The following is a 25,018-nucleotide window of genomic DNA, read 5'->3' on the forward strand; positions in this document are numbered from 1 at the left end:
CTTATATGTTTAGAACTTTGCAATGTGGTGTTTCTCAATGATAACAGTGATGGTAACATCACTGATGCATTTTTAATGACCTATAGTTGTTCATATTTTTACAAAGAGACCTAATCTTCCTGCCTCCAAAATAAGGCAGCTAAGATATTCTCTCTCAGTTAAAGAACAGACCCCTAAAACTTCCTGAAGTCTCAGAACTAGAGGAAGTAGAATCACCTGGACTGAGCCATAGGCTCCTCGGCAATTAGAAACCACCACACATGAAAACATGAAGCAAAGATCAGGGACTGGCATTTCTAAGAATCACACAGAAGTAGATTCCTGCTTACTAATGAATACAGAGGAACTCAGGGTTGTTAAACAAGATGAATACCACCCCTCATTAGCACTGCATTTGATGGCTGTATAAAAAGGAAGGAAACGATTCTTTTAAAAAGGGTCTTTAACATTGATGGGTCAATTTTGGCAATTACAGGATTTACACCAATATCATCGTACCACATTGAAATGAGCTGGGACAAACACAATCTTCACTTGTTTCACTGATGACCCAGTAACCCTTTGAAGGCCTGGATCCTCATTATCTTTGCAGCATCAACTCAAATGTCACCTTCAAGGCAGGGGTAGGCTAGGTTAACGCAGGCATGCAAGGATCAAGAACACACACTTTAAGAAGGCACCTACAGGGTCTGAAGAGTGAACATTTCTTGAAATATTATACACTGGGCATCTTCCCTTGCCTCCCCCTAGTCATAACACTGCTTCCAGTGAGGTTACCCTTGACTTCTTCAATGAAATCACCTTCCTGTCCTTTACCCATCTTCTATGTCTGTCTAATTCCTATTACACCACAATGAGGCACTTGACACATTCAGTCATTACCTGGTTTAGTGTGTACTTATCTTGTCCTTACTAGTCTGACCACTCAGTGAGACCCAATCTATGGTCTATTTTTGTCCCCATGAGTGTAGTAATACACGTGGTATCTAGCACAATGAGGTTTCACAGGATGAGAGTAAACTTGGATGAGAGTAAAACAAGGATGGGAAAGCCTCCGGAGAATGGTACCCAATGGCTCTAGACAACTCAAGAAAATCCTCCTAAAGTAGATCCAGTACTGGTCAGTGAGTGTTCAAATTTTAGGTATCTTAAAAGAGATTTGGGGCGCCAGAGGGGGGGGTGGGGAAAGAAAGCAGTAGAGTTGGTGAAGACTAAATAAAAAATATAAACTCCCTAAGTACTAGAACTATATTTTAAAAAAGCACTTATTGTCAAGGTAATGTACAGAGGGGTTACAGTTACATAAGTAAGGTAAGAAGTACATTTCTTGTCAAACTTGCTACCCCTTCCCTCATTTTTCTCCAATTTTACCTCCCCCACTCTACCCCAAGTTGTACAGATCATTTTCTACATATTGTCTTGTATATATCACTGTCGCATTGGTTCCTTACTTGTCCTTTTCTTAATTGTTTAAGATTTTTTAATGGGAAAGTGCATAAAATAAACACATCTAAATGGTAATTCCAAATAATTTCAATTAAGTATTAAGTTCATTTAAAACTTTGAAGCAAACTTCGTTCTCATTCTCCAGATGAGAGCATTCAGTGTCAGGACTGAAGAGGCTAAACAGATTGTGTATGGATTTACAGCTATGAATTGGGAGTATCTAAGGCTCAATCTCAGGTTTCTCCAGGCTACAAAGTTATTCTTTAACATGCCCAAAAATAGCACCCAGATTTATCAATTCCATTGTAACTACAAGGATAGCAATTGGTGCTGGCCAGTCACTAATCCTCTCAACTTGAGCAATGTGCACAATTGTTGGGTCAACAAAGACAGTAAATCTACATCTTAAAGTAGTCAACGTAATTAGACAATTTGTTTGTCTGAAATATGTATCTTTTTACGTATCCATCTTTCTATTTTTCCATCATAATAATCACTGAATTCTGTTACCCAAGTCCCTTTTTTTCCTTCAGTTAATTCTTATTCTGAAGGAATGTCTGAATGTGAAAATTAAGACAAACTTCTGTTCTGCCCTCAACAGAAACCACACTATTAATTCCTCTCTTCCTTTTCACTTTTTCCCTAACACTTTGCTCCTTTGTTTAAAATTCTATCCTGAGTGCATTTCTACTCTCTTCTTTTTCAAATTACTACACTAATAAAGACTCTGAGGTATCAGCCACAAGCTGAAATATGTGGAAAGTGAACAGAGGGTTCTTTGGCACCTCCATATCTCCATCCCATGAAGGTTGGAACCAATGATAGAAGCAACGAAAAATTCAGCCTCTGGGAGTGAAGCTTTGCCTTGCAATCAGCATAGAAAGCAGGAGTGTCCAATCCTCAAATCTGTTTTGAGGTACAGCCTGATTTTCACTGTTAGACTCATTGTGCTCAGCTGGTAGCTTTGCTTTAAGAAAAAGGAAAAAAAATAAGCCATCCATATTCCTTCAAGGTCCCCCTCAGAGAATGGCTTTTCAGACTCACCAATTTTTTTCTAGTTAAAACCCAGCATTTGATTGTCTCCCTAGCATAAATTTCCCACTTCCTCTATTCTTGTTCTAAACAGCAAAAGCTTTAGTCACAAATCCTTAAAGATTGGTCTCTCAAGATCTTTCAGGGGTGTCTGCCTTACTCTGTCTGAAAATAGGCTATTTTTAGTTTTGATCCAACCTCTGCCTCTAGCCAAGGAATACTGAGCCATCAGCTCCGTTTTCTGGGTCTCACTTTCTTCATCCCTAAGACCTGTAGGGAACACTCTTGATGATTTGTTTCTCCTAGCTTGAAATATCAGCAGCCTAGGCTAAGAAAATATAAAACAACAAGAGATTCACAAGGAGTCAGGTCACAAACTGCTGTTAAGAAAATTAGAAATCTCCTGTCTACCCATCTTCCCTGGCTTCTATCTGGATTCTTCCTCTCTCCCTTCCATCTTTCTTTCCTTCTACCACATGGAGTCTACCATGTGTGATTAGCGATGCATGTCAGTGAGGAACCACACAGTGTGGGACAAACGTGATCCTCACTTCTCAATAAATCTCTATTCCATGGGGAAGGTTCAACCACAGTAAAATAAACAACCCCTACTTAGGTCATAAAATGATTGCAAGTTGTACAATGGTAAGACCTCAAAAGGGGGCTAAAAGTCTGACCGGCCTGAACGCTTCTCTTAGAGATGACATCCATGTAATATCTCCATGTCATGGAGAAGAGACATTTAGGTTGATAAAAGGTAAGAAAAAAGAGCTAGATGTGTAAAAATAAATGTGACAGAGAGCTACTAAGGGAGAAAGACAGAGAGGGAACACAGTAAGAATATTCCAGAAAGGTGTGAAACCCTAAGGCAAGAAAAGCTAGGGATATTTGCTTTTTCTAATGAGACTGGGAAAAAAAAACAATTTGCTTTTGTTGATTTGGATTATCCTGGTATCTCACATGATCACTTTACCACTTGTTCTTATGGGTCTACATAGACTTGGTAGTCACCTTATGAACAATGCTTTAGACAATAAGAATCAGATAATAAGTGTAAAGATAGCTCTAACACCACAATGTTAGAGCAATCTCGTGCAGCACTGATTGGCTGATGCTGTAGATATCAGCCACACCGAAGACCTAAGAAAAGAAGATAGTATTCCTGAGTGGGAACTTTGTGAACAAATGTTTAGAAGCTTAATGGCAGGCTTTCATCCATTGTGCATTCGCAAAGGGAATGGCTGAACCCAGAAGAGACTAAGTGTGTCTTTAGTTCAAGTATGTGTGGCAAGAAAATGAGATTTTCCCAAGATGCCTAAGGCCGGATGGATCCTCCTGTGACCGCATTTATCCAGTGAGCTCAGGGAGGCCAGGCTCACTGGGGATCCAGGGCTGTGACTGCAATAACACAGGGCTCTTCAATTCCCAAGGTTTCCTACCAGAGAAGAATATGTTTTAAAATCTTTTTAAAGGCTTTTACAAACACGTAGTGATTCTTTACATCTTTGGGCAAAAATAGCACAGTCAGAAAGCTAAACACATTCCCTTACATGTACAATATCATGCTCAGCTCATTCATACCAGCACTTTTCTAAACATCTTGCCATTAGGATGTTTAGATGAGAAGTAATACTGGAAAGTACCTATTCCTGGCACACAGTAACTATTCAATGTATGCTAGCAATTACGATAACTGCCCCCAAGTACATATTGCCCCCCACTTATCCTCCGATCTCTCAGAAATGTCCCTTTCATCATCTCTTATGAGCAGTCTGGCAAATGCCCCTCAACAGCCGGAGAATTTTGATAGCCGTGGCATTCTGCACGTGCCACTCTCGGTTACAGCTGACTGGTTTCCAGCACATTCTGTTACTCCAAAATATCCACTTAGCTAGCATTAGAACCTTCCTACTGTGACAATGACATTGTACAGGGCAGGAACTATCACCACTGTAAACCTGGCAATAAGGCAAGTTACCAAAATCCAAGTGTCCATGGGCAGCTGCCTGACATATGAGAATCCTCTGAGCCAGGGTAAGCCAGGCTTTCTACAGACTCCCATCATCAAGTCCAAGGAGATTCAAATGCCTGCTTTCTCTCTGTCTACCCAAGAGACATTAATCAGGCATGGATGACATCCATAGCACACAACCAGGTGATGAGGCTGATCCAGGAAGCTGCAGAAGGTTAGGCCCAAGTTGCAGCTGAATGGCTGGCACAGCAGAATCCAAGGAACTTTAAAACACAAAAGAAAGGGGAGTTTTTAGCTGTTTTATTTCCCTACTTAAAGTCTTTTGTTTCCCATCGTGCCCAAAATAAGACTCAAACTGAAATTGGATGATAATATGCCAAAAGCTTTGTCTTCTGTCCCTTCCTTACCTCTGTGGACAGCTCTCACCTCACCCACTGACTCAGTCTGCCTCCTGGGAAAGGAAAGCTTCTTCCACATACTGCAGAATCAGTGCACAGCCCTGCTTAGAATCTTTCTCTTCCGTTTTCCCTAACACGCCAGTTTCTGGTTAACTCTTCCTCATCCTTCAGCCTCAGCATTATTATTGCTTGAATTGTGTCTCTAAAAGAAAATTCTCCAGTGAAGTCTTCACCTAAGGACTGAGTCTTCACCTAAGGTCAGAATTGATCTTTCTTGGAGAAAAAAATAGTTGTTGTAAAAATATTAGTTAAGATGAAGGTACACTGAAATAGGGCAGGCCACTAATCCAATAGGTCTAGGGGGGACATAAACACACAGAGAAAGAACACAGAGGATGAAGGCAGAGGTGGACAGATGCTCTACAAGCTGAAGAATATAAGTAAGCCTCAAGAGACAGACATCAGGAGCAAGAGATTGCTAAAACCCAGACCATATTAACTTCCATCCTCTAGAACTGTGAGACATATATTTCAGCCATTGAAACTGGTCAGTTTGTGGCAAGCATTGTGCTCCAGCATCCCTAACCCACTAAAACTCCAGGGATATCTTCAGTGGCCAATATGCTGTAGCCTGTACAGGTTCCTCAAACACTTCAGGGAACATTTGTTACCTCCATGCTGGAGACAGACAGGAGGAAGCAGGCACTGGGATGTGCTCTAAGAATGTTGATATGTATGTCTATGGAATCATGGGGCAAATGATGGAAGGCAATATGGGGGGATTAGACTAATGGCAGAGAAATTCTGACACACACTGAAGTAACCCTCAAAGAGCCTATACCTACATGAGCCAGCCCAATAATTCACCCAGTGGTATCAGGGTAGCCTCACAGATGGCCAAGTAATCCATGCCCACATTCTTCATGTCATCCAGACTTCAGAGATGAAAAATAATGGGACCCAGAAGAGTAACTGCCCAAAACTCAAAGTTACGGAGTAAAACACCCAGGATTTGAACCCAGAAATTATTACCTGTTATGGTTTAAATATGAGATGTCTCCTTCAAAAGCTGCACTATTAAAGGGTTAATGACCAACTGATGGACCTTTGAGATGTGATTGGATAATGAGGGCTGTAACTTACTAAGGCAGTAATTCTAAGATGGATTCAACATAGAAGAGTATTCTTACAATGTGGAACAAAGTAGGAGGAAGTAAGTCACTGAGGATGTCTCCTGGAAAAGCATATTTTCCCCCTGTCTCTTTCTTCTCTGCCTTCTGACTGCCATAGTATGATCAGCACTGCTTTCTTGCTGCCAAGATCTTCTGCCTTAAAGTAGGCTCATAGCAATGGAGTAAGCACCATGGATAGAAACTCCTAAAATTATGAGCCCAAACAAATTTTTTCTTCTTTAAATGGTTTCTCTCAGGAATTTGTCACAGTGACAAAGCTAAGCTACACACGTATAATCTGCCCTCTGAACAGTAATTCTCAATAATATGCAGAGAAGCAGGTACAGGCAGGTAACAGGTAAGTGAGGCACAGAACAAACAAGTTCCTATTGTACAAATATCTTGGGGATTATTATGAGAATTCTAGAGGAATTGAGACTTACTGTAAATCTTTAAGAAAACAAAGAGATCAGATCTTCATGTACCTCTTCATGTTGATACCTTAAAAGACAATGCCTTGGGTAGAGGCATCATACAACAAATGAGGTGTTGCACCAGATTTTTTGCAGCAAGGGATTATAAATTTGATTGGGCACCCCAGTTACAACTTTACACATAGGTCACAGCTTCTTCAATGACTATTTAGAATTGGTCAAGCGTAGCATACAAGCTATCCAACTAGAGAATTCAGATCCAATATCCAGCTCCTGCACGTACTAAGCACACAGCTCCAAGAACTATATTTAAACTCTCTATCTCTGAGGTTGATCAGCTAGAATATGAATGACAGTACTATTTCCTCAGCTAATTCAGGGTCTGGAAGCATGTATTAGGTGGTAGAGCACCTGCCTAGCAAGCATAAGGCCCTCAGTTCAAGCCTCAGTAACCACCAAAAAGAAAATCTTCTTAAGTAATTTATTACATGAACGAGTTAAAACTATGTAAAACACTCCAATTGGCCTATGATAAGTGGTCAATAAATGTACCAAGTGTCATCATAGATGACAATGTTATTTTCATATTTTCAAAGTAGATGGTCCCAGATACTCTCAGGTGGCAAGTGCTGCACATATTCTTCTTTCAGTCTTGGGTTGCATCATTTCAAGGAATCTGATTGCTCAAGTCTTATGCCGATAACGCTACAAAAACTGTAAGTGTACAAATTATCCTAAAGCGTATAAATGCATGTGATGCAGATTTAGTTAGTGCTTCACTTTCAGTCTCAGAGTTTTCACTTTTCCAGTGTAAGAGTTTCAGAAGTGTGCCTTTCTCCTGGCCAACTGGACCACCTATCCTGAGTCTTAAAATTCCTCCTCTAGAGGAAAAGAATTCTCAGAAAAGAATCTAAAATTGAGATTAAAAACTAGGATTGATGTACCTATGTGTGCATTGCAACATTTTTCAAATAATGAAAAAATGCAAAGCAATCTAAATCACAAAAAAGATGAATAGTTAAGTAAACCGTGGAACAGCAATATAATGCACTATTATGCAAACATTTAAAATTGTGTTTGCAAAACAGTTTGAATATCATAGAAAAATGCTTAGTCAAACTTTATATATAGCCTGAAAGAAAACTGGTTATGTAAGAAGGACCTTAATTATGTAAAAATGTACAGGTAAAAAAAAATGACATGGGTACACAATGGTTTTAAGCAGGATTTAGATGACTAGCATTCTTGAGAGTACCCTACATTTTTCAAGCCTTGGAAAGTTATTTTCATTAGTGATGGGTTATTATATAAAGTGTACAGATGCAAATAAGAGAAGACAGTGGTTTCCTCTGATTGGCAGGATACAATCTTAGACAGTATCTCCATTTGGAAAGATGGTACATTGGAATAGGACAGGCCGCTAATGCAATACGTTTAGGGTGGAAATTTGACATAAACACACACAGAGAAGACATGAGTGGATGGAGGCAGAGGTGGAGGAATGCTCTACAGCTGAAGAACACAGGCAAGCCGCAAGAAGCTACAGGAAGCTGGAGAGATTTGGTAAGATGTATTCAGGGTAATGCTCACAGGAAGTCTCAAAACATCACAGTAAGAATTAGGTTTAATTCCATAGGAAATTCATGCTCAGGGATGAAATGGGATATGGTTTAATTGCAAGATGCCATATCATTTTCATCATCCTTTGCCTCCCTCTCCTAAATAGAGGGAAAGAGTCCTCCAGAAAACTACACAATCGCACCTTCAAAATGAAGTCTGAGTGCTTTCTCAGTGCAGGAAGCCAGTAAAGTCTGGTCTCAGATGGTCCCTCAGCAACTGAAGATCCAGGAGACCATCCAGCTCACCTAGTTTCTAGCTTCCCTCCAAAAAGGTAAGCTTCAAAATCAGGTGCCCTACTTTCTTCATTCCTGATGCATTGTAACAGATCTCTGTCCATTCTAAATGGACTGACAGATAAATAAGTGCAAAAGAAAACATAATTGAATATAAATGAATGAATTAGCATTTTAATAAGTAAGAGGGGGGAAAGTATTCAAAATAACCTAAATCTCCAAACTGATCATCTCTACCTATAATTTCTCACCACACTAAATCACCATTGCTAAGTACTTTACATGAACTGAATCATAGCATGGTTCTACTACAAAAAAAAAATCTCTTCATTTGAGAACCTCACTTTGCCTTATGATGAATTGAGAAAGCACAGAACAGTGCTACAGTGTTAGGCCCAAAGTAACAAAACACCAAATTGAGACGAGATTGTTACAGTACAAAAGATCAATATTTTAAAAAGTACATTTCCATTTCTACTCACTAAAAATGCACATGTAGAAATTGAAATTGCAAACATAACATCTTTCAATGACTCCAAAGAAAGTGACAAGTTTTAAGAACACATTTAACAAAACGGGAAAATGTTGTATGGTAAAAATAAAATTCTGAAAGAAAGATAGAAACCACAGGCCTAAACAAATGAACAGGTATACCATGTTCATTAATTTGAAGGCCCAATATATTAATGATGTCTGTTCTCTACGAATTATGTATAGCTTTTATACAGTTGCCCTCAAAATACCAGAAAGATTTTTTTGGTGTTTTTTTGGGGGGGTCATTTGTTTGTTTGGGTTGGGTACACAGGCAAGATTTTTCCATATGGAAAAGAACAAGCCCTTAAATAACTTAAATGTTGAGAATGAATATACTTTTTCCCCTTTCTTTCTTCTTTTCCTTCCTTCCTCCCTTTTTCTTTCATTCTTTCTCTCTTTCTTTCTCTTTCTTTCTTTCTTTCTTTCTTTCTTTCTTTCTTTCTTTCTTTCTTTCTTTCTTTCTCTCTCTTTTTCTTTCTTTCTTTGTTTCCTTCCTTCCTTCCTTTCTCTTTCTTTCTTTCTACCAGAACTGGGGTTTAAATGCAAAGCTTTGGGCTTTCTAGGTAGATGCTGTTCTTCCATGTAAGTCATGTTTCCAATTCTGGATAAAGAAGAATAAAGGGAAAGTAGTCATTCTACCTGCTACTAAGCCTTCTGTCACATTAATATGAAGAGTGTGGCTTTGGCAGCGGGAAGAATACATCCAAGGGACTGAACAGAGAACCCATAGGTAGTTCCATATAAATACATTGAGCTCATTTTGACAAAGGATCCAAAGTGTTCATTGGAGGAAGTCCAGCCTAACAGTGTTGGGTAAATGGATTTACAGAGGAAAAGAAATGAATATGAACACAGAGCTCACAGACTAATACATAATCTACAGGGGATCAAAAGTTTAGGAAAAGGAGAAAACTTTTGAGATGTAGGACTATTGGAAACGTTCTTAGACTCCAATTTCTTGGGGATTGGAGCAAGATGGAAGAATAAATGATTCCTTAGACTCCATGGATGATAAGAATCTGAGACACAAAAGAGGGACTGTTTGGAAGAGGGAAAAAAAAACGAGAAAGGACACCAAGAATGACAAGAAGTGACGAAGACAGCTGAAAATTGTGGTGAGACAAAAAGGCAGCAGAGGAAACTAGGAAATAATTTACAGCCTTAGCTGCTTTCCTTGAGGTAAGAGTGGCCAAAGCCCAAACGTGAGGTAAGCAGGCTGGGTGACTTCTGTACAGAGCAGCACATCTAAGGTAGAACACATTAGGGGATATGAGGTAACTAGGAATTCAAACACTGCACTTAATGAGTAGTTCTGTTTAAACACAGAAGCACCATCTTGCTCACCTTCATACGCTGCAGTATTAGTACAAGGAAAACGAAAAGAGCAGCTTTCTCCATCTGACCTTGCCTGCTGGACACCAGAATAATAGGTGTCCTCCAAAAACTGAGCAAGAAATACCATAAAGAGAAGCATTTGTCATGGAAAAGCAAATACTTGGGAAAATGACTCCTCCTGGCACAAACTACCTAATCTCAAGGATGGACATCTGTCTTGAAATATGTATGGCAGAATGTATCCTTTCAAAGAAAGGATGCCCAAACATCACGATCCAAGTTTAAGGAACAGGTCAGTCTTAGAAACCTTGAGTGCCAAGGGATAAAAGTGTAACACCCAGGGTGATTAAATGGGCCAAGTGTGAGAACAAAGAAACACACTTATCCTAGAATAACTTTAAGTCAACCCTGCCTTTTATCATATATACCCCTGAAGGCCAAAGCCCGATGTGTCTTCCTTTGAGAACGCATATTGTTAGAGTATGCCTCTGCCTCTCTGCTTGCGTGCTTCCTTGCTAGCTTCCTGAATAAAACTCTGCCAAGTTTTCTTACCTGTCCTGAAATTCATCTTCTGTGATGGAAGCCAAGGACAGTCTCTGCTTCTAGAAAGAAACTTCACAAACCCTCACCTAGAACTGGAGACAGATCCACACTCCAGTGAGGAGGAATTTCATGGTCAGTGATTTCCTAGTGAGACAAACCAGCATCAGAAGGACAGCCTTTCATTCGCATAATCTCAGAGAGCAACAGATTTATGTACAGAAGTGGCATTTCTAGTTACACGCAAGCCATCTGCAACCATCCAGGATCTGAGATTGAGACAGTACCGGGAATATAGAAACAAAGAAACAATGGTGGTGAGCAGTGTGGTTGGCAGCATTGAGCCAGCAGGGGTGGAACAGCAAAGAGAGACTCAACCCTCCTCTTCAGGAAGACCAACTTCACAGTCTAAGGGCTGAGTATTCCAGAACACAAAAGACCCAGCCTCTGCCGGTGGGGAGCTCTGATGACTGAATGATCAGTTTACATTGATTGCTGGCAGGAGGCCAGCAGCCCTGCAGACTTTGAGATAGAGCCACAATCCAGAAGGGCCTACAAATTAAGGACCACTGAGGACAGAGACACCTGGCTGAGTCCTAGGCAGGAGGCTGCCATCATAGACACAGAGAGAAGGAATGACTCTTCACTTGGGCCTCAGCAGGGAGCAGCCTCTACTTGTAGATAGCTGAAAATAGCTGTGGAGGCCTGGCAAACATTTGGGGAGAAGGGACTTCTGGATCACTGAAGCATGTTATTCAGGTGGAAGGCTCATCTGAGGCAGATCAAGATGAGAAGTTTTGACTCAAGCAACTATGGACTCCTGGAGAGAGCTAGGGAAATGTCTGGCAACCCCACTCGGCTGGTGAGAGCAGCATCATTTGAAGAACACTTCACAAAACCAGGCACTTACCTCTCCTGTATGGGTAGCTGAGATTTTAGGAGCTCCCAACGATATCAGTCTACATTAGCTCGTGGTAAGAAGTCCACCGGCAGCTAGGCCTTAAGGAATGAGCCACACCATGGGTTGGAGAACAATAAGAAAGTGGCTTTGGCAAGGAAAGGGATCAGAGACAAACAAGATCCCTGCCCAAGGTTCACTTCAGAAACCATGCCAAAAAAAGAAAAAGAAAGAAAAAAAAAAAGAAAGGAAACCATGCCAAGCCCACCAGAGTTCTCAATACCTGAGTTCCAAAACAGGACCCAAGCTCATAGAATACACCCAGCCTCAGCCTTACAAGCTTCTGGGTGGGGTCTAGAAGAATGGAGACCTAAAAGGATGGCCCCTGTTCCTTCAGATCTCCACCACTGGTGGGGAACTCGGTGAGTTATTTGTTCCCTCACTCTTAGACACACAAAGGGAACACTGCAGGCAGCCTACCTGCTGCCCTAGAGGGCACAAACAAGGGGACTTGTACAGGAAGTTGGACCTTTATTAGAAGCTGCTGTGCCACCAGCACAGGTTTCAAGTACACAAAAGAAAAGCTTCCAAGGTAGACACTTGACCAACTCTGCCACCAATTCACATATGACACCACCCTACATAAAAAGACTTGAAACTAAAATCAGTCAGAAAAGACAAGGAACACCATTTCATATTAATACAAAGGACAATCTATCCAGAAGAAAGAAATAATCGCTGATAGCTATGTGACAAATGTCAGTGTGCTCAATTTTTGTGAAACAAACACTATAGACTGACTCCTACACAATGATTTTGGGAGATTGCAGTACTCCCTCTTACCAATAGACAGGACATCCAGACAGAAACACCAGCTTCAGAATTAAAAGGCCTTAAGGGACATCTCTGTACTCTGCAGAGCACTGCTCTGTAGAATAGTTCATAGGACAATACAGATTCTCCTCAGAAACCCATGGAACCTTCTCAAAAACATTATCATATATTAGGACATAAAGTCTTAGCAAATATAAGACAATAGAAATAATTCCCAAAGACTTGGAGATTTCACTCTATGATGGTCAACTCTGCCGCTAACCTTTCTTCAGTCTCTGCATAAGGATGAAAGAAGATCCACAGTAATCTAGGGAATTCTCACCCCCTGATCATAATTTGACTACTTGATATAGTAGCCATTTCAATTTTCTGCGAGGGAGGTATAGCATAAGAAGGCAGCTGTCACCTGTTGGGAACTCACAATAAAATAGAACAGTAGTATCAGGGGCTGCTGAGGCACCTGGTAATGCCTAGAATTTTTCAATTGCAACACTTCCTCCAAATGTCGCGCTGTCTCACTGCTCTTCCAAAATACTAAATTTTGTTTTAGTAAGGATGGTTTCTGTCATTTGCCACCAAACCCCTTGCTGAATAAAAAGTCCTCTCATGTCACCTGGAACAATGCACTGTTCTTTGTGCTCTCTCAATTCTAGCCTAGAGCCTAGATTCCCGGCGTCAACTCACCCTCCAATGGCTACTCTTAAGATAGAAAACTGCCTATATGTACTCTCTGGTGGCAGTGCTCTCTAAGATCAATGTTAATTGCCTAATTAGACAGGCTTGATGTTGACAAATGTGAGCTAATTAGTAGGTTCTACCATCATTCCAATTATTAACCTTTACAGTTATCATCTGTAGAGATGAAGGCACAACTGTGGACTTGCATATGGAGGACAGCACATGTCACTCTGAGTCAGCCTTGGGGAAAATGGTTAGAGGGAAGGGTGGTATTCCAGAGATGAGATTCCTCCAAATAAGTCATCATGGGCCTTCTTGAAACCAGATGGCCATGAAGTCTCTCAGGTCACTGGCTACTTCAAAAGCAAGAGAGGAGCTTTTTAAAGCTCTGAACTCCTAGATCCTGATTCCAGAAACTGATTCAATATGTTTGGAATAAGGCCCAGAAAAACTGACTTCTTAAATTTCCCAGGTGATTCCCATGATTCACATGAAATAGAAATCACTTAGACAAATATCCAAGAAAACCCTTTCCTCGTCCCCCAAAAGAGTCCTCTAGCTATAGATCTTGTATGAAATATGAGTGGTTGCCAAGCAAGACAGGACAGGAAAGAATGATGACTGATCTGACAGCAAGAGCAAGAAGCCACTGAGAATTGGGACACTGATTTTTGAATCCCAGATCTGAAACCAATGGCCAACCCATTCACTGGGGACCACAAGTGTACCCATTTGTTAAATGGAATAACAAATCGTGCAAGCCTTACACATGTCTCAGATGTGTCACGCATTCATGTGAGCAATGGCTATAAATATGTAAGCTTAAGAGATGAGTATCATTGAAGTGGGAGATGTTTGAGAAGATAAACCTTATGTGTTTCATAAAGTTTTAACGCTTGAATTTTTAACACTTGACTTCAGCTTCAATTTGAGCACAGGCATGTGGAATCAACAGGGAAAATAGGAAACACTTCCTGTGATATAAGGATAGCTCACAGATGTGAGAGTGTAGGCCTCTCTAGCATTTATTTTCCCCGAATAATGTCTAGGCAGTAGTGTTTGTGGAAAAGCTGCCAGAAGCCCTCGAATAATGTTTACAGTCTTAAGTCCAGTAAAGCAACTGACTATCCAATGATGAAAGAACAAGGAAGCCTGACTAATCATGCAAGTGTGTATGTGTGTATGTGTGTGCACCAAGTGTGGGTGTACATGGTGTGTGAATGTACATAGTGTGTACAGCAATTGAGAACCTTTTTTTTCTGCCCGGAGTCAATTGGATTATAACATCATTTGAAGGCCATAGAAAACTATCAATACAGGCAGCTGGGTCACAGAGAGCAGATAACAAACATTTGAGAATATGTATCTGCCCCACTATATATTGATTTCAGCCCACGGGCCAGAAATCCCCCACTCCTGTTATAAATGTACACTACACACACACACACACACACACACACACACACACACACACACACACACACACACACACACACACACACACACACACACACACAGTAAGCAGGAACGTGGTATCTAAAAGCCGCTCTCCTATAAACGTGGAAATAGGTAGTCTCTTCCAATTGAAATTTTTACCCTTTCTGGCAGCAAGCCACATTCAAGAACCCACCTATCATAGTTTTACACATGTGGACATCTGGCAGGGAAATAAATTAAGGCCTACCTTAGAGAGTAGGGAAATGCATTCATTTATAAATGTTATTTTAGAAGGGACTGTCTAGTCCTGTTCACTTATTAACTTCATTAGAAGGCTAATGAATCTACTGCTGAGAAAATGAGAGGGCACTCAGGCTGTGGAGAAGGATGAGAAGAATTTCACACTTTCTCCCCACCGTGGGGTCATTTATGATCATGATAAAATGGCACTGCATTTGGAAGAAAGGGAAAGCAACATAAAATAACAATCAACAGACACGATCTATAGGAAAGCATTACATTCTCCCAGCCACTGGACAAAAATCAAGAATTATGCATGACAGGGTTCTGCTTAGTAAAAGAAAAAAAAGACTAAGCCATAAAAGAATCATTCTTTCTTTCCCATAATAAAGAGGACATTAAATCCACAATCCAGAGCTGCTTCTCTCCAGTGTTCTCATTTCTCTACTCTGTAGCAAAGTTAAGATGTCTGATGTCTGAAAATTTGGAGCAAACTCCTTTTTCATTCTTTTTTGGAACAAAGACTTCAGAGACTGAATGATGTTCCCTATGTTTAGTGAATTTAAACAAAGTAGTTTGGACAGGGGTTCTGGCTAACATCTACCAACTGGCTGATATCCATCAGTAGACAGGAAATTAACAGAGTGTATTATGTTGTTGATACCTTGAAACTTCATAATCACATATTTTAAGGAGAGTGGATGCTCATAAAAGACGTCTGTTGAGCATCACAAATCCTGAGTGTACTTTCTGTCTGACTTTCCAGGATGGAAGTGTCTATGGATTTAGTGTTGAGAGATCATTTTAATTTATGAAATATTTTAATTTATGAATATTTTAATTTATGAAAAACAAAAGGATGGCATGAGCAAGCCAGTTAATTAAAGCAAGACAAACCCGGAGCCCATGATCTCTTGATTGCCAATCTTTACCTGAAGATCAGAATCAACTAGAAAACTTTGAAAACTTTAACTTCCAGATCATCATCCAGTCTTACTACTAGAATATTTTGGATAGGACCAAGGATTTCAGATTTTTAATATTTTCTACACATAATGAAATACATCCAATCTAAGATATATGCATGACTCCCCAAGCTTTCCATATTAATCAGTTGAGATATAACAAACCTCTACAAATAAAGCTTAGTTCTTTCCCAAAGATGCAGGTGTGCATGTGAGTATGTGTGCACACACACACATTTAACACACACACACACACACACACAAGGCCTACAAAAGATGAGGTAACATAATACTATCTGGAGGAACAGAATATCACATCATGCTTTGCATCTTACACTCAAAATCATTGTTATCAGCATCATCGCCACCATTATCATCACTATCTGGTGATGCATTAACCTTTATCTTTTGCCAAACATGGATTAGTAGCCAAAGAAGGAGACTCATAAACACATCTATTAGTTAAAATGCATCAATCCCAGGCATTATGTGTCTAAGTGTCATGTTTTCTCCTGTACCTCACCTTACTAAAAGTATCAGCGCAATTGCCATCTGGAACCTGGTCCAAACTGCGAAGCTAGGAGGATGTGAGTCTATAAACAAAGGATAACTATCATTAAGTAAATACTGACTAGATTGTCAATATTTTGCATTCCAGGCAATATCTCACTGAATCTTCACCAGCATCTATGTGATAAATCTTTTTTTTTCAGATTTTTCATTTTTCTTTTTTTTTTCATTTTATTTTATTTTATTTTTTGTGAACATACTGTACAGAGGAGCTACAATTACATGGGCAGGATAATGCATACATTTCTTATCAAGCATTGCAGCCTCCACCTTTGTTTACCCTTCACATCCCTTCCCAGCCTCCCACCCCTCCCCCCCCACCCAATCCTCCCCCCTCCCCCCCCCCCCCCCCCCCCCCCCCCCCGGCGATAAATCTTCTTATCATAACATTATGTACACTACTAAGCTAGCTTACTCAGGGTAGTGTGTTTAGTAAGCAGTAGAATTATGATTTACATCCTAACCACTATACATACTGAGTCCTATCTGTTCCCAGGCATTTCTATAAATTACCACTACATGAAATTCAGTTAGTGTTCTATACTTTCAGGTTTCACTTCTCAGGATTCAACCAACCACAGATCAAAACTATTTGAAAAATTTACATATAAATTTTATGTGTGCAAAATTTTCTTGTCATTATTCCTAAGCGATGCAGTGCAATAATTTACACAGCACTTATATCACGTATCATAAATAGGTAGAGCTGATTTGAAACATATAGAATATAGCCAAAATTCCACTTTACATAAGGGACTTGGGCATCACAAGATTTAGTATCAGTAGAGGGTTCCTGGATCAAATCCCCTGTGGGTACAAGAGAATGGCTACAGTTTTTCCTCTAAGAGCTCATAATATGTATAGTATTAAAGAGCAAGACAATATGTGTGTGTGTGTGTGTGTGTGTGTGTGCATATTGATATCTTCTTCAGTTCTTTCCTAGAATAATTCCACATTTTTTATGGAATGAGGTGGGGCCATAACAGTAAAGACCAAATTATTTCTAGAACTGAGTTAGTCATTTCAGAAGTTACTATATTTTGTGTATTTATGCATATTCTTGTACAAGTTTGCTGTTTCCCGTGTGCATTAATATTACCTTTCAAGCAAAATAAACATTCCTTGAAAATAACAATCACAATATACTTACTCCATATCTCCCAGCAATGAGCACACTGCTGCATACATAATGAATGCTCATTAATAACTGTCCAATTGAATGGTCTGTGACTCATTCAGGATTTTTCACCACATTCATTACCACTAAACGCAAATAGAAGACCCATTTCTGCAGGAAGATTCCAAAGCCCATATCAACCTAGTCTTTGGGTCCTCCCATGTAAAGAGCCTAGAAAATGGGATAGAAAGCTTTTAATTAACAGCCTAGCAAAAATAATAATAATAATGCCATTCCAATCTTCAGTTTTGTTTTTATTACTTCACTCAGATTCAGCAGGAATACCACTAAGGAATTGGGGTGAGCAGCTGTGGAGGGAGGGAAACATATAAATAAATCATGAGTGTCATTAAAATTTGTAAACTAATAACTTCTGGGAAGTCTTAGCAATTATTGTCAGGGTTTTCTTGGCAAACAGAAAATTAATAAATTCAAAAGGTCTCCATTTTCTATTTTTTAAAAAAAGCAGCATCCCAGAGAAAGGTCACTGACAGAACAATTACAGAGGAAATAAATGGTTCAGACAGCAGCTTGCGAACCAGATGAAAAGTCACAGGATTCCCAAGTGGCAGGAGAATAAGACAGCTCAATACAAAGAAAGGGACAAGGCAAGGCAGGGCTTGCTGCTAGGATTTCTTTGGGGGCTATTGGAAATTTCCATTCAAGTCTCTTCACTGTTATGAAGTATAGCCTAAATCTAGGCATTGTGGATCCAGAAAGAACTTAAGCACATGTTCCCTGGTGTAAGAAGTTCATAGGCTGGGACCAAATTACTAATACAGTGTAAGGATGACAGTCATCATAGAACAGAAAAGGACATTACCTAAAGGGAAGAAGATCAAAGAAGATATCTATTCAATTGTGCCTGGAAACTAGACAGCCCCTTTGGACTATGGACCCTGAAGCCAGGTCTCCAAGAGGAATGGCTGGGTAGGATAATGGCTTTTCTAAGAATAGAATGTCTCCCATACATCTGATTATTGGTAGATGAAATAGAGCAAGAGAGAGAAAGATGAAAATCCAAGACCATTCATGGTGGAAAGATTCCCGGTTCTTCATATACATAGACAATTGTAAATCACTTTGCTCTGTGAGGACCTGTAATCTAGTATCCAGAAGAAATCTCCTATAGGATCCTCACCCATGTGAACTGTCATTGTCACCACACATTTTGATCTGAATCAGGGACCTTTGCTAGAGACTACACTTTGCATAGGTAGATGGAAGCTGAAGAACTGCATGCTAACCCCTCTCTCTCCATAAAAGGATAACTTACAATTTTCTGAGTGGGGGGAGAGAGGGAGAAAAGGACAGAGAGAGGTAAAGTGTTCAGGAGTCCAAGTGCTAATGTCCAAAACACAGACCAGGAAGTGATCTGCCAATCAGTACTCAGATGATTCATGTTCACACTAAAGCCCTCGGCCTCCAACAGGTCCATTAGCTAGCCTTGTCAACACTTTCTCCTGCTGTAGTTGAAGACTGTGAAGGCCACCAAATGAAAGCAAGAGTAACATGAGCGCACACACACACACACACACACACACACACACACTCATGTGTGCACAGGGGAGTAAAGATGGCACCAGGATATGTTTCACATGTGGTTTGCACTCAAAGGAGTGAGAGATAGGCCCTTCTTTGAACACCAGCATACCGTGTAACTGTGGCCCAAGTTCTTTGGAAGCAGAGGAACTATGAAGAGGAGGAGGGTTGCCTCTATCTGGCTATAGTTTCCCTTTAAGAGGAAAATTAACTCTGTAAGAATCTCAGAACAAGGGCCAGAAGGGGATTCTATTCTCAGTCTTATGACCTAGGAAACTCCAGGGATGTTCTAGATCCTCTAGAAATGTCCGTCAGTCCCATCTTATCAATTCTCTAGACTCGATTACTATATATGTAACTAATATTCTTTTGACTAAGGGATGCCACTTGATGGCTCTTGTAAGTGACAAATTTGCATCGTCCTCCTGGTGATGGCCACCACAAGTGTAACAGCACCAAAGAATTGCAGGGGAAAAAAGTCACAGGGCATTCACAAGGCTGCTGCATAATTTGAGGCTTTTAAATGGTCTTTTTGCCTATTTAGAAGTAGAGGTCCTCTGAGTTATCACCAAGGAGGCAAATATTTCCATCACACTGTAACCTGGCAGGGGTTTGTCATCTTGTCATGACACCTGTGGCTCCAGGGCTTCTCTGTTGTACAGAAAATTGAGAAAGAATCACCAAATTCAATTTCAATTTGGTTAAGCATGTTGAGCCAAATCACACAGCTAAGAGGGTACATGTTTAATTTACTTTCTTTTCTCAGCCCACAATATTAGTAAGGAAAAATTATACTGCTCTAGGCTCTCACTGTAAAATATATCATCATTATTAGTACAGAAAAAGAGGAGACAGAAAAGTGTCGGTAGGGGATGAGCAGGGAGAAAATGAAAAGGACAGATGCCCTGTGAAGTCGTGGCAAGGTGGGAAATCACTCAGGATTTGGGGAGCAGTGTCTTTTCATTCATGCCCTAGGTTTTACCAGGCCCATGAACACTAGCACAAATATATATATATATTCATATGGTATTTATCTATAGTGAAAGCCCATATGATCCACAAGTCTCCAGGTCACCAGATATGGAATCTATTTTCTGTAAACTATCCTCTTGATTGACTACCTTTGACTGGGACCCTTTAGTGAATTTTATGGGTCTCACACCCACTGTCCTGGCCACCACTATGTTGTTCTCTCTGCTTCCTGCTTGGTTCCTTTCTCTCCTGCTGGTCAGCCACTGTCTGATCTCTGTCCCATCCAGCTAGACGTATTCTTTCACTTGCTGATCACAAATGGTATCCCATTGATCACTCCAACTTCAGCTACATAGTCTCAAAGAATCTTTCCCACAAAAGAACACCTTACCAACATCAAATACAGTGAAAACAGGGGTTGTAGCGTGGAGGACAGCCATACAAAGCAACTAAAAATTCACATGGTACCTTATAAATACGTTAGAAACAATAGCAAGAAAGAAAAAAACCACTTGTGCCCCTATCTTGGGGTTCATTTCACTTAACATCATCTAATCTGACCTTTGTTTTCACTGTATTTGATGTTGGTATAATTTGGGGAGGGGAAGGGAAAAAACAAAATGTTTAAATAGGGATATAGGTGGACCCATTGGAACAATGAGATGTACAAGACGCTTTGTTGAAAAACGAACATTACAATTTAGGCAGGGGAGGGGGGAGTGTAGTTGAGGAGGTGGGAGGGAAGGGATGGTAGGAGAAAAACAAAGGAGGAGGATAAGAAATGTACTCATTACCTTGCTCATGTAACTGTAATCCCTCTGTACAGTATTTTTCACAATAAAAAACTTATTAAAAAAAGAACATCTTCCACTAGGCAGTAGTCAATATTCTAATTCCCTGCCAGATGGCTCAAGGGACAACACTCTAAATGACTTTTTGTCCCTCTCTAAACCACACCCTCCACCCTATGTCATCCTCAAAGTCTTGGCTAATTACTAGAGGAAACACTCACTGGTGTCTTATGATTTTTCTCACACAGATCTCCGCAGCAATGGATCCTTGAAAACAAAGTCAATAATGGAAATGAAAACCCTATACAAACACACAGGGTTCTAATTACCATTAATAATTACAATGAAGTGAGAGCTTCCTACATGAGTTACTATCTTAAGTGTTTTTGCATCTATTATTTAATCCTTACAACACATTTGCTAATTCATTCATTTAGCAAACATTAAAGTCCACTTGAGTGCCAGATTCTCCCCTGGATACTAAAGGCACAGTAGTAAATGAAAACACACACACACACACACACAATCTTCTAAATAAAAATGAAAACATCTCCATACAACTTTTAATCTACTGAGTGTAGGTAGACAATAAATAAATCAGTAAGTAAATATTTACCATGTTAGATATCAAGGAGGAAGAAGGAGGAGGTGGAGGAGGAGGAGGAGGCGGAGGAGGAGGAGGAGACGGAGGAGGAGGAGGAGGAGGAGGAGGAGGAGGAGAACAATGATGACAACAACAGCTGAGTATTGGAATATGAAATTCCATCACCTGCACAAAAGGCTTGCTGGCTAAAGAATCGATGACAAAGAAGGGAGAAAAATGAGGGATCCACCCAAACACCAAGATTCCTAGATGAGGAAACAGCTCAGTATAAAGATTCCAGGGAAGAATGTGCTACATGTATTTGAGGAAGGTGTTGGCCTCAAGGAAAATGTAGAAAGGGCAAAGATGTGTTCTGTACTAACTACAATTTATATGCAGAGAAACTATACCTCAAAGACGGATTGAATAATGAACTCCCCCAATTAGCCATAAGCCCTTACTTGAACAAATGGTCTTTGTAGATGCCATTAAGGATCTTGAAGTGAGGTCATCCTGGATTGTTCAGGTGGGCCCTAAAGCCATGGCAAGTGTTGGTATAAGGACAGAGGAGAGAGAAAGACATAGACACAGAGCAAACAACATGAAATCAAAGGTCGGAGTGATATAGCTGCAAAATATTACCATCAGTCCCCCATACGCTGAGAGAGGCAAAAAAAGGGCCCCTAGAGGCAGAGCGTGGCCCTGATGACACCTTGCTCTCAGATTTGTGCACTCCAGATTTATGAGAGAGTAAATGCTTACTTTGTAAAGCCACTCCATGGTAAGTTATTGTGGCAGTCCCAAAAAGCTAATGCACAGAGGCTAAGTAAAGTGTCTAAAGTGACAGAGTGCATTGGATGGGCCATCTGGGGCTAGAATCTTGGCAATTGAATATTTGTGTGCCTGGGGACATTAACTTGCACTGTCTATGACTTTATGGGTTCTTATGATCTTGAGGCATACCCTTCATTATTTGGGAATAATGCAAATAGGTGTATGTTGTCCCTTCCTGGAACTGGTCAAATCATTTCTGAACCATGAGGTCCCAGGCATAGCTACTGATCAATATAAGGACAAGATTTTCAGGCTTGTTTTAGTGATTTGGTCAAGCAGACTACTACACAGGAAAAACGTTTACAGCATCACACAGTATCAGTGCCCTGGGCCTTAGGGAGAAGTTTCTGAACTTGTACTTCCTGGGAAATACCCACCACGCTTTCATCTGCTAGAGGCATCCTGATAATTTATATTTCTGCCAGTTTTCATTAAGCAGTAAAATCAGGTGTAAGGCATCTCATGCCTCTGCCAAATGGAGCAATTGACTCTAAAATACTTAACCAAGGCCATGAGTTATCCCCACCCATCCTGGGGAGAGAGATTCCCACCAGCTCTCTGCCAACAAGCAATGAATATTCCAGACCCCTTTATTCCAAGAGTTCAGGAACATCTCCGGATGATGATGCAGCCAGATATAGGGAACCTTTGGTGACAGTGCCCTTCCCAGGTCCACACATGGCAGGGATAGTGAGGAAGAATGCACAACCTCTTTAATCCCATGACTATCCCCTGAGAGGAAGAGCAGAGAGCATGAGACACCATGTCACAGAGCTTGCCAAAGCTCAGTATGACTCAGTGTCAGTGGAAGCCGGCATGTCTGTGAATGTGAGAGTACTCGGGCATGGAAGGAGGCATACAGGAGGGCACATATGTGGTATTTTCATCCCTGGTGTCACAGCTTATCCACCCATAACCCTCTTCTTGCTTGTCCCACACACCACCCCGTTGGTATCAAGGCAGACAGGGGAGGAACAGTGCCTATAGCTAGCTCACCATACTTTCAGGGTTCCAGAAATGTCTGTAAGTTCTTTTAAAATTAAAAGTACCCACATCCTCTTATATACTGAAAATGTGTTTTAGCGCATGACATGATAGTACCTGGCTTTCTACCAATTATTACATTTTATTTCATAACACAATATAAAATGAAATGTTATGGGAGAAGAGCCTGTGTAAGCAAGGAAATCATCGCATAAACTGGAGCTGTGTCTGTTCCCAGAGCTCTGGCTTTACAAGAACCACAGTACCCTGGGTTAGATGTCACCTACTTATAATCCCATCTACTCAAGAGATGAGAGGGTCTCACATTCAAAGACAGCTCAGGATTCAAACAGAAGGACTGGAGTGATAAACATGAGGGCCCAGTATCAAAAGAAAAAAATTACAATAAACAACATCCATAGTACATTTCAGATGATTCACACCCATGGCAAGAATCCTTGCTGCAGCAGAGGGCTTCCTCATCCAGCACCTCTGTTTCTATCAGACCCACTTGTTAAGCCAGTCCATCTCTTACTAGATCCCTACCACGCCTCACCAGACCCTACCAGACACCAGGAGAACCTGCCCTCTTCAAACAGACCGAGGTACTTTGAGGGAATGCAGCTGCAGCAAGGTGTCAAGATGGATGTGTGGCTGGCAGAGCACTAAGGGAATTCACAAGTGGGCATGCTCAGTGCTATCAGGGCACAAACACTGGCTTCCAGGAGGCTGAGCAGTTCTTTCCAAACCCAGTTTTCCAACTGACTGGCTGACATTTCTCTCCAGCCCAGTCAGAGCAACACCTTAAGAAGCTCTAACATACTTACCTCCACAGAGAACTCTCAGTCACACTCCCCAGGTTGAAGTCGTACAGCTTCGTCAGGATCAGTATGACCTGCAAGGGGGTAGGGTGAGGGCAGAGGAGAGGGACAAAGAAGGAAAAAGGAAGCTCAATTTAGTATGTGTAGCAGTAATACAACGCACCTTGTATCACCCAGAGGAAGGTTTAGTATTTATCCACTGAGTTGAGGCGTATTATAGGATAAAACAGGGGAGTGGGGAGGATTATTAATTTAATGCATCCCTATAACTGGTAGCATTTATTTTAATCCTGACAGTGCTTTGCATTTGAAATAGAACATGCCAAGAGGAATTAATTGGGTATCCTCAGTAGTTTTTCCACATCTGTCCTTCCTCAAGGTCAGATGCAGGCCAGCTGGTTTTGTTCACCACCAGGGCTACCCAGAGATGAGAGGACAGGGCTGCTTTGATCTCAAGATGACTCTGATGTACAGAATTAGATCTAAAAGGGTATGAAGGAACTGGATCTGATTCTGTCTATAGAAGAGGTTCAAAGAGATTTTGTGTTTCCATCAATAGGGCCTTAGTAGGCAGAAATATCTGAATGGCAGTAGACTCAGCCCCCAGCATCCTCTGATGCTATCTGCTAGTGGTCATGTTCCATATGCCCACACCATGCTGCAAGCAGGTCATTAGACTTCGCTAGGCTCCAGGACCACTTCCAACTCCAGTTGAAGTGAAGGAACCCAGAGAGCCATTGCTGCCTGTGATTGGGCGAACAGTGTTCCAAAGTGGTCTTGGATTGGCCAGTCTGTTCCCATGCCTTCCATACTTCTCCAGCTGGGGCAGTGCCCTGCCTTCCTGTCATATGCCCAGATAGTGGTTTAGGCACCACCTCTATCTCCAACCATACTAAGTGCCTGCACCTGAATCGATTTTAATCAAAATGCAGGTGGAGAATACACATGGCCTGTCTCCATGCATGATAATCCAGTT

General features: G+C 40.8%; 1 protein-coding gene across 1 annotated transcript in view; it reads right to left on the bottom strand.

The window, feature by feature from the left end:
- Positions 1–25,018, bottom strand: part of Sorcs3 (sortilin related VPS10 domain containing receptor 3) — a 581,112-nt gene that overhangs the window by 378,400 nt on the left and 177,694 nt on the right. The window contains exon 2 of the mRNA XM_042689442.1: positions 24,049–24,116. Coding sequence (XP_042545376.1) covers positions 24,049–24,116 — 68 coding nt within the window. The remainder of the gene's footprint in view (positions 1–24,048; positions 24,117–25,018) is intronic.

This window comes from Dipodomys spectabilis, unplaced genomic scaffold (genome assembly GCF_019054845.1).
Source record: "Dipodomys spectabilis isolate Male_0828 unplaced genomic scaffold, ASM1905484v1 ptg000125l, whole genome shotgun sequence".
Lineage (NCBI taxonomy): Eukaryota > Metazoa > Chordata > Mammalia > Rodentia > Heteromyidae > Dipodomys > Dipodomys spectabilis.